Here is a 10,912-nt window from a genome sequence, read left to right on the forward strand (position 1 = left end):
CTTCATCCCCGTTTCAGAATATGTCACAAGTTTAAGTTCAACAAATGATTATCCACCTCCACTTCTGACCCCCAATTACTAATATTATGACCTAAGTAGTAGTCACTCAATCATCAGTTAGAAACATCTTGAAAATCTGGTAGTTTTAGTTTTGTTTTTTAATCAAAGAATCATATAATGAGATAACTCCTTACTCCTCCTTTTCCTGTGATAGCAAACTGAATATATTTTGTTTTGGAACTTTTGGCTACATAAAATATATTCACAAACAGCTTTTGCTTTGGGAAGCTGTGGGCTATTTTTTGATTGTTTCAAAACATGTTGGTTTTGAAACAAGCTTTACACCTATTCCCCATTTTTCTAGCAAAATATGAAAATGAGGGCTGGTTCAAGACTTTTGCACAATGCTGGACATCTCATTATGAACAAATTAAATACATGCGAGTAAAAAAAATGAAATAAGTGCACAAAGGTTTCACAGACTATACACAGAATTTTAATCATCCTTATCAAAAATTGAAATGTATGTTACTTTGTCCAAAATATCTGACAATTATACTCATGCAACAAGAGAAAAACAGTTTCTAATGAACATAGTTGTGAAAAAAAAATTCCAGCAAATGTCATCCAAGGCATTATAATGCAAACAAAACTACATGGCATTGGCTAAGACTCAGGGGACATTTTAAATAAATAGATGACAGTCTGAACTCTACACAATCAGGGAGTAAAAAAAACCCCAGAAGAATCCACCTATAACCTTGAGTCACTTAATAAAATTTAATTGACAAAGGTTACATGAATACAATGTCAGAGTGCTATTTAAAAAAAAATAACATTGCAGGACTGCATCTGACAGGTAAAAAACAATTCAAACAAAGAAGAAAAAAAACCACCTAGACGGACTGAACGATGAAGATGTAACTACGTGGATAAGAGTGCGTAAGGTGATGCAACACTGAACTACTTTTTTCCCAACAAACACCAACTACTAACTGTATAAAATGCATCCACACAACTGGGCAAATCAGTAGGTATTCCAAACACATTGGGGAAGTAATGGCTGTACAAAATCTTCACATTAGTATTACATTTCTGTTTTTACTCAGTGAACACAGGGCATGCTGAGACCACCCCTGCGCTATGTGGGTTTAAAAAGATGAAATTCCAAAATAAGGGCGCTTACATAAAGAACAGCAGTGTAGCATCAATGCATAAAGAATATCTCTTTTTTTAAAAAGAAAAAGGAAAAAAAAACACAACAGGTACCATTTACAAAAAATATTTAAACCAAAACGCATCCACTGGTGACAAAAATCTCATTTTCAAACAGACCAGGATCTGACATGATGGCTTCATGGCTGTCATTTCCTGTCACTAGCTTCGTTATTTTCAAAACTAATGCTTACGAAAATAAAAAGCTGGTCCTTAGTGCTCAACCAGATAAGCTGAGCATGACAGCATCCATTTTTTTGGATGAACAAGGCCAGAAAAGTTCATAGTCTCAGCAGCCATACAGCCAGCTCCCTGGAAGACCAGTGTAGGAGTAGAGACAACAGAAAAAGCCCAGTGGTAGCACTGTGGTTTGGTGTATGGCGGTGAGGCAGGAGGAAGTACAGATGAAAGGAAAAAGTGGTGGCAGGAGGTCAGCTGCGATGAAGAATCTCAGGCAGGGTAGAGTTCAGAAAGAAGTGATGATGTCAATGACAGTGCTATGAAACTCGGATCATCTGAGCCACTGTCTCATCTGCTGCTGCCTGGGCGACATCCTGCATCAGAAGGGCAGAAATGGGAGGTAACAAAAGCAAATTGAGCTCATACACTTAAAATCTCACAGTTTTAAGTGTATGACAATTTGCAACAAGCATTATAGGCTTGAGTTGCTATGTTCTTTCTACAAACAGCTGCCTACCTGTGATAATCCCAGACCCATTTCCTTGTCCTTAGGGGAAAAGAAACGACCGCCATCTCCCCGCTTACGCTGCATTGCATGACGATGGCGAGACTCATGTAGATATTTCTGCTAGACAGGAAGAAGGTGGATTACTCACATTAAAATTTGGTTCACAACAAGCCCATCACTAAAAATCACACACAGAGTACAACACAGAAGAATTTAAATATATAGGGTTTTTTTTTTCCCCCCCTCTCAAAACACTCAAGTCTATACGTTTGACAGAAATGGCCTACCCTCCTTTCCTTGGGAATCTTGCCCTCTGCTTCCAGCTTAGCCCGAGCCTGTCTTCTCTTTAGGATGCGATGGTACTGTTTGGCATTGACATACAGTGGCTCCTCTTCAAGCATTTCAGCCCCTGGCAATGGGATTCGCTGCATTGTGGGAACGCCGCCACCTCCAGGTACCATCTGATTGAAGGAAAAGACAAAGACACAGTGCTTAATATGTCACGCATTTTACAACAGATCCTACTCACAAAAAGACAAATATCAATCCATTCAAATAAAAGAAAAAATTCACACTGCTCTTCCACACCCATACAGATGTTTTAAGTCATTCTTATTTAGACTCCCCAACAGTTGCATACTGGGTCTCCACTGCCAGGAAATTTCACAATGTCAGTTTATTCTACTAACTACTAGCTTAAGGATGCAAGCTGCCCAACCTGAAAAGTCCAGAGCAAAATGACACAATGAAACTGACCATCAACTACTGTTTGTACAAAATGGGTAGCATTCAAAGACAAGCCGGATTTGGATGACCATTCACGTCATTAAGATTACAGTCTATGCAGTGAACACGGCATCTTTTAAATGTGGACTTAAACTCAAGGAACCCTATTTATGCTTTGTTGTTTTCAGGCAATATAAGCACCAATAATGAAACTTCCAAAACATTATTAGTTTTACGTATGAACAAAATGCTAATGTGAATTGTATTTAACATGGATACAGCCCGGGAAGAGCATGTATCCAAAAATCACCTGTTTAGAAGGACCACAGGTTTACAGGGGGGGTTAAACAAACCTAGACGTGTTCATTTTAGGGTTTGATAAGGTGAGCTATAATTATAACTGACCTATGAAAACACCAGTGATCATTCATAAAAAATATATGTTTAAGCCCATGACCTTTACCATATACCCATGTGAGAGTCTAGATTAGGAAAAACAAAGGTAATAAGGTGCTGGGTACCTCTGCACAGGGCCTTACCATGACCATTCCACCTGCATTGACCATGTTGCCAGAGACGGGCAGGGTGACGGTCACAGTGCCTTGGCCGCTGTTGGTGGTGTTGGTGTTGGCACTCCCTGCTTGTACAATCTGGGCACCTGCCAAGCTGGCAGCTGGAATTGTGATCATTCCTGAAAACAGATAATCATCCCAAAACTTTTTGAACATGACAACTCACCCATGCTCCTATTTAGAAAGTCTAAATAGCAGAAGTCAAACACAAATTGTGGAGGACAGCCTAGTTTACCCTGCTGCAAGACAGTACCATCTGCATTGACAGGCTGGTAGACGATGGTCTGTCCATCAGCTGTCTGTGCCACCTGTTGGCCCTGCACGCTGATCTGCTGTCCCTTGATAGAGAGGGGGGAAATTACTTTACATCATTTTATGGGGATTTATTTATTCAATAGATTTTTAAATAAGAAGCTTGGGTTTTTGCTTTTTTAATTTTTTCAAAATTTAGTACTTGGTTCTGTCCAGCTGTCATGCCGGTCTGGGGCTGCTGGATGATGATCTGCTGAGGCTGACCCTGCTGGCCCTGCAGCTGCAGAGTCTGACCACCTTGCAACTGGATTTGACCTGGCTGCACCAGCTGGATCTACAGACAGGTACAAAAACATCAACAGTGGTTAACTGGATTATAGATCAACACCACAGCAAACAGAATAACAAGGATAAACATGGGGGAAAAAAGTACACTTTGCTACCTCGCTATCAACTTAATCTTACATAAACACTAAAAATAACAACAAGGGGAAAAAAACCTACTCAGTGTACAGCGTGCTTCTCAAACTTCAGCGTTTACTTCCAAATCTATACTAGTTAGTTTACTATTAATATTATTCCAGAGTAAACAGTGTTGCTTTAGAGAACAATGTATAATTTAATTTAGATACTTTACCTGCTGTAGTCCCTGAGCACCAGATACAGGGACCTGCATTATGGTTTGACCCTGACTCCCTGACATGGCCTGCACCATAATGGGTTGCCCTGACGATGTGATGAGCTGTCCACCGCTCACCTGAACCATCAGAGGCTGTCCCTGGACCTACAGGGAGATTCAGACAGCTATTATAGCAGCACTGACAGTGTTCGTCTCAGTGTCTCTTGTTACTTGCAGAGCTGCATGCAAGTGGTATGACATGAGAAACATCCAGGATACTACACTGTGGATAAAAGCACTTGTTGATCTCACGTTTATTGTTTCCTAAAATACAAACATGAAAGCATCCTGTTATATAGCATTGATTATTTCTGTACCCAATGTATCTAGTGTATGTTTAATCATTTTTCTCATGAGCTTAGGCTACAGAAAAATACAAAACTTCTGCATGTAGAATTTAGGTCTTGTATTTACAGCCATACTGCTATTGAAACAAGAGCTTACAAGAACTGAATTTGCTTACTGTACCTTTGTGGTCAAGATGTTGGTAAAATTAATTTGCATTCACATGTTCAACTTGGTACTGATATTTCATCTTATACCATAAAGTGACCACAGCGTACAACTTATGGTCTGTGGCAGCAGCAGCAGCAGCAGCATGACAGGAAGTAAAATTGTAAGGGCAAAGGTACCTGCTGACATTATTCAGCACAACAGTAAGAAAAATATCAGACTATGATGAACAGTGGCAGCCAGTAATGGATGTGGATCCATGCAGACCTCAGAAGGTTGTTCTGTTGTATATTCTGCATATTTTTCTCCACAGCCATCGCACTTCAGAACAAGAACATCTGACTTTCTAAACTTGCTTTTAATAGCAAGAGACAAGCACAACTCAGTGTAGACAGCCATGAGAGCAAAAGCAAAAACCGGAGGCTGACACAGAAAACACTGTGCTGAGGAACGTGCAGTTGCAAGACATGCTTGGGAGGGAAATGATGAACCAAACAGCACAGATGGGTCCTGGAAAAATAAAAATACAAACAGCCCTGGCTATGGCATGCAAACCGGTAGGCTGTGAAACAGTCATGACACTGACACAGGGCGGCGGTGACACCACTACCTGGAGTGTCTGCACCTGCTGGCCTGAGGCCGTCACCACTGGCGCCTCTGTTTGCAGCTGCACAGCCGTCACTGTGCCCTGTGTCTGCAGGCAGGGCAGGATACAGACTCATATATACAGACTCAACAACAAAGTACCAAGAAAATATATTGGAACTGGATTATTGCATCTCAAATCATCTTTTTTTTTTTTTTTAAACAATGTATAGTCAACCATTTCCGATTTGCCTAAAATTATATGGTCTGAGGCTTGGACATATCTATAATGCCTGCTTTGAAGTGTTAGCTTCATGTTTGAAATATATCTAGATTTATTTATTTTAAAAGGCCAGTAAACCCAGTTTTCTGCCTTTTAGGCAGAAATAATCTGCACAATGAAAACTCAAACAAAGTTTGAACATGATTACCTTAAAAATTTGACCTGAAAAGATAAAAAAGTTTGCATATTTTTAAACAATTATGTTCTTGGTTATAAGTAGAGTAATTAGAAAAGATCTGTTCTATTTAGATTATTAATATTTTTGTGGTATAAATGTGTGTCATGTCTCAATCTAGCATGAAACTTGAATGAAAATAGCATCTTCTTCATGTTTGTGACTGAGGATTTCATGTTAAAAATGATTATACATGTTATTTTGCAATATTGTGAAATACAGCTATATATCGTTGAGAAATTGTCACTAGTTGTCTTTTAGAATGTGACCTTTTTTATTAGTCTTTACTAGAGATGGCACGGTACCACTTTTTTATGTCCGATACTGATATCATAAATTTGGATATCTGCCGATACCGATATGAATCCGATATAGTGTTTTTTAATCAATAAAACTGTTTTTTTAATATATTGCTGCATTTTGTATAAGTTCATACTCAAGTTTAAATAAACAACAACACTAAAGCTATTCTGTTATACCTGTATATAAAAAATACATGGACCCAAAATATTTCATAGTTCAGCAACACTGATCAATCTAATAAACTTAAACCTGCTCCATCCTCCCTATTCTGGTATTTTAAAGAGTACTTAGCAGAAATATTAAGCAACCTAACTAATAGGGTTGCAAACTCCCAGCAAAAAAAATAATAAAAAAAAATAAAAAATAGGGAACCACCCCCCACCTCCTGACGCTTAATCAGCGTAATCAACTTTAATTTGATGCAGTGTGGAAAATAAAATGCACAGAAATAAATTATTTTTCAAGAATAATTAAATAGATTCAACGTCTTTCTTCAACAGAACTGCAGACTGCACAGATCGTACCTTCCCAAAGGAAAAAGTACTATAGCTTAGTAGGCTATATTAGACTTAATAGTTACTATATACAGTAATGGACTTCTATACATTTTACATCAGATTAAAATTTTGGGTGTGAGATTCAGATATTATTTATTAAACACTAGACATTTTAAATGAGAATAAGAAAGAAAAGTATGCCTTTGTGCCCCCTTTTCCCTGTTCATGCCCTATTGGCCCCCCTGCATAACTTTGCTAGATCCGTCCCTGCACAGTTACCAGCCGTCAGCTACATAGAAAAAGATCCTGGTGTACAAAGTAATATTAAATAAATTCTAACAACAGATTATCAAGCTTAAACGTGCTGCTGTTGTTCAGCCGCTGGTTTCCTCTTTCTGGCGCAAAGTGGGCCAAAAACAAAGAAGAGAGACGGACTCGCGACAGAAAAGCCGATCAGCTGATCATTGATCAGTTTCACGATTGAAGTAGCAGCAAGAAGAGGCAGTCGCTCCATATAGCGGTTGTTAAGCTTAACGTGGGAATGCTTTACAAACATTCAGAGATGAACTTACACACTTGCTTTACTTCTCTCTGGGTTAACTTCCTCGGTGATGAAATGCCAGTTTGGTAGCGAGGCTTCAAATACACACAGCCGCTCTATCACATGACGCATACTGCTCCCACGTGCTACGGTTATGAGCAGAGTTACGCCATGTCGCAAGTTTTGTGAGGTGCTTGTTTGATATTTAATGGATCGGATTACATTTTTTATTTCTCTCCGATATCCGATCCAGTAATTTACGTCAGTATCGGACCGATACCCATACGTAATATCGGATCGGTCCATCTCTAGTCTTTACTCAAATATTAGACTTTGCAGGACTGCTTTAATTTTTCTCATATCTGATCTAGCCAATCTCTCTCTCCCAATTTACAGACGCTGGTTCAGTTTTAGGAAAAGAGAGTTTAGTAAAGAATTGCACTTTTATCTTTAATAGTGTTAAAGATATCCATTTTGAAAAATTGCCTCTGATATCAAAGTGTGAAAAGAAACATGATGGAAGTGGGTTGATGTGACATTTCTCAAAAAAAATGTAGATCTTAAAAAAATGTTGATATCACTCTCAATAATACTTCGATCACAGGTATCATGACTTATGTAATCTCTGGACTTTTAGGGCAAATTAGGAGGGCTGATCAGAAATGATATCATGATTTGAGATCCAATGATCCAACTGGAATCCCTAAAACTTTATTTTATTTTGACCCTCTGGTACTCATAATCTTACTACATATTAGTTCATATGTGGTGGTAGGGCAATTTAAAAAATAATAATAATAATAATTAAAAAAGGAATAAAATTGTCAACCCTAAGCTCACCTGCTGCTGGATCTGTCCATTGGCTGTCTGAACAACAATCTGCTCTCCAGTAGTAGTGGTGGCAGTGGTGTACTGCTCCATGGCTTTTTACCGTGAAAAACCTGATGAGGCAAAGACAAAGCATACAAATGAACCAATATTGGATTTCTATGGTTTACAGTGCATTTTATACGTAAACAAATGATAATCTTTTTCGACGGCAAAAAACCCCGTCTTTTTAACCGATATCTACGTGTTTTCAATTTATTGTTCTCAATATTTAAATAGGACCTACTGCTTCCTCACACCGACTTGTGCCACACTGTGTCAAACGTGAAGTCTACGAATTTCAGCTGAAACATAATCCACCCAGGAGGACACAGCTGTGTCAGCTGCTGGATTCCTCTAAAGCGGAATTTTATTTAGCGGGTATTTTAGTGGGGAAGCTAACACGGCTAGCGCCAGTCCGCTAGCTAAAAGCGTGGTAAATTCTAGAAAGCGCATAAGGATGCCATTTGTGTCGTAAACTCCGAACGTGTATATTCTCTTGTGGGCAGCTTGTTTATTACAGCTCATTATAATGTACCTGGCAGCGTTTGCTGACGGTCGAACGGTGGCTTTATACCCGCTCTTTGTTCGAGAAACGATATTTTAGCGAAGGAGCTAACGCTAGCTAAGGCTTGTGGACCAAGCGAGGATCATGTTTCCTCGCGGTGGCCAACGCTAGAAACATGAAGCTATTTGTAGGTCTTGGGACGCAGCGGTCGAAATCAAACTGCAATTTGAGTTTTTTGCATTAAGCAGGGTTAGTAATTTGGTTGGTCCATGACAAACCAATCCGTGCTGACAACTACCAATGCCTTCAATCGGGGCTTCCTTACCGTATCTTCGCTGTCCGGTTTCCCTCTGATTGGCTCCAGTACAGCTTGCTAAAGCCCAATCAACAAAGTGAGCGGACAAAATGGCGCAAATGAAACAACGGCGACTGGGAGAGAGGTGCGCAGCTGCGTGACACTTGAACAGGGGGGCGAGGCAGCGTGCAGTGTCCCTGTCCCCTCGGCAGATGTCGCCATTTAGTTTGAGTTTTTATATTTCATCAGACTTCTCCTGACTTGTATTATATATGTTAACTGGTATTCGATCATGTTAAAAGTGGAAATTAATCCAGCATCAGTACCGTTAAACCTGCAACGCGTCCAATTTAAGTAGTGTTATGGTTCAGGTAATCACCTTTGTTCAGTACAGGGACACGTAATAATGTTACCTCCGTAGCGCTAGTTGGCAGTAGAGCGCCGATTTTATGCTATGAGCCCAGTGTTTGCGGAAGTACTTCTATGAGTGGTGCCATGAGTGCGTGAGCAGCAAGGTTAATTTTAATTTATAGTAAAATACGTTTTTGTTTTCATGACACCTAAGTGACTCCCTAAAAACAAGAAAAGAAAAACGAAAGGAATAAAAGGACGACACATCGTTTTTGGCATGGCCAGGTCTGTGCAGATACTCTCCCTCCTCTCCAAGTTTGGTGCTCCATCTCTGATTTCCTCAGTGAGCGCTACCAACTGCCGATTTGCAAGCAGAGGGGCCAGCAAGGCACGGATGGGACAGGGCCCTGCGCAGGCAGACAGAGGATCGAGCAGACCAGGATACAGCGATCAGACATCTAATGGAGAACTCGAACTGGAGGACGTGGAGGACAAACTGCAAGCCTTAATTCAGTAAGATTCAATAGGACTTTTCACACATTTCTCCAGTGTAAAACGATGTTAAATAATAAATATATGGTGTCTTTATGACAAGATATATGAAGTATTCTGGGGATTTGTTTCAGGGAAGAAAGAAAAAGACAGAAGACTGTGAAGTATCACATATTGAGGAGGCAGATGACACCATCAGGAGCTCCAGAGAGGAGGTTAACCTGGGATGCCATTGAGCAGATCAGGTGAGAATGAGTGTTAAGTTTGTCCAGACAGTAAACTAAGAAGTGTTTCAAATTAAGCCTCATATGAAATCTCAATCAACTTTCAGACATCTGAAGCAAAATCAGCCAGATGAGTGGACAGTAGAGCGTCTGGCTGAAGGCTTCTCTGTCAGTCATGATGTGATCCTGAGAGTCCTGAGAAGCAAATTCGTCCCCTCTCCTGAAAGAAAAGCCAAGCAGAATGCAAAAGTAATGGCTAAAATGAGCCAGCAGGTGCTGCCTTCAGGTGCTAGGACACAGCAGGACAGGTTGAAACTGCCCGAAAGGAACTCACAAGCCATACTCCCACCTGGAAGCACAGAAGGTGCTTTGATCCCTGTGGCTAATCAGACTCCGGTGATTCAAGGTCATGGCTCACGTTCCCTAGCTAAGAGTCCTGTCCCTGTTACTGTTCAGCCCACACACATTGCAGCTGGTATTAGTGAAGATGCCACAGTGACAGAAACAACAGAACGCAGCACTAATGACAGTGACCTTACAGAGGAGGATGAAGAGAGTTGGGATGGACAGGTGTTGACACAGGAAGAACTTGAAGAGCTTGTGAAAATGGAAAAGCCCTCTTCAGCAGTCCAAGTTGGGAATGATTTCTTTGATGCAGATGGAAACTTTTTGTATAGAATCTGAGAACATGTTGTGTTGTTAGCTCAGCATGTACAATGTTGGGGTCGTGCAAATTACCAAATAAAAGTTATTTTGAATCTTTGTGCAAAAGATTTTTTTTTTTCGTCCAGATATTTCATGCCCATTTCACCCATGTATTGACTTCCCAGTTTATCCCTATGTCAATTTTTATTGACATAGACAAATACACTCACAAGCCACTTTATTAGGTGCACCTTGCTAGTACTGGGTTGGATCCCCTTCAGAGCTGCTTTAAGTATTAGTGGCACAGATTCAACAAGGTGCTGGAAATATTCCTCTAAGATTTTGGTCCATATTGACATGATAGGAATTATGACATCATAAAGTCATACAATTGCTGAAAATATGATACATACGTGATGAAAACGTCCTGTTCCACAACATCCCAGAGGTACTCTATTGGTTTAACATATGGTGACTGAGTGCAGTGAACTCTGTCATGTTCAAGGAATGAGTCTGAGATCATTTGAGCTTTGGTATCCTACTGGTGGGTTTAACTTGTGC

General features: G+C 40.0%; 2 protein-coding genes across 12 annotated transcripts; one reads left to right on the forward strand and one right to left on the reverse strand.

Annotated features, from left to right (window-relative positions):
* Nucleotides 1-1,477: 1,477 nt before the first annotated feature.
* On the reverse strand, nucleotides 1,478-8,770 carry nfyal (nuclear transcription factor Y, alpha, like). Of its 11 annotated transcripts, none has more exons than XM_013910825.1 (10): nucleotides 8,670-8,770; nucleotides 7,810-7,910; nucleotides 5,193-5,279; nucleotides 4,091-4,237; nucleotides 3,656-3,787; nucleotides 3,455-3,539; nucleotides 3,151-3,320; nucleotides 2,191-2,364; nucleotides 1,913-2,023; nucleotides 1,478-1,769 (listed from the first exon to the last, which is right to left on the reverse strand). In XM_013910825.1, the coding sequence occupies exons 2-10, from the start codon at nucleotides 7,888-7,890 to the stop codon at nucleotides 1,713-1,715; spliced, it is 1,044 nt and encodes a 347-aa protein (XP_013766279.1). In that variant the 5' UTR covers nucleotides 7,891-7,910; nucleotides 8,670-8,770; the 3' UTR covers nucleotides 1,478-1,712. The 11 variants fall into 11 exon arrangements, with proteins under 11 accessions (XP_013766279.1, XP_013766278.1, XP_013766277.1 ...); XM_013910824.1 differs by having other exon boundaries at nucleotides 3,169-3,320; nucleotides 3,437-3,539; XM_013910823.1 differs by having other exon boundaries at nucleotides 3,437-3,539; nucleotides 5,196-5,279; nucleotides 8,670-8,769.
* Nucleotides 8,771-9,061: 291 nt separating this feature from the next.
* ngrn (neugrin, neurite outgrowth associated) lies at nucleotides 9,062-10,471 on the forward strand. Its single transcript, XM_005732839.1, has 3 exons — nucleotides 9,062-9,503; nucleotides 9,617-9,727; nucleotides 9,814-10,471. The coding sequence occupies exons 1-3, from the start codon at nucleotides 9,268-9,270 to the stop codon at nucleotides 10,388-10,390; spliced, it is 924 nt and encodes a 307-aa protein (XP_005732896.1). The 5' UTR covers nucleotides 9,062-9,267; the 3' UTR covers nucleotides 10,391-10,471.
* The last annotated feature ends 441 nt before the right edge of the window (nucleotides 10,472-10,912 follow it).

Source organism: Pundamilia nyererei, unplaced genomic scaffold (assembly GCF_000239375.1).
Source record: "Pundamilia nyererei isolate P.nyererei 1_Seehausen unplaced genomic scaffold, PunNye1.0 scaffold00049, whole genome shotgun sequence".
NCBI classification, from domain to species: Eukaryota; Metazoa; Chordata; class Actinopteri; order Cichliformes; family Cichlidae; genus Pundamilia; species Pundamilia nyererei.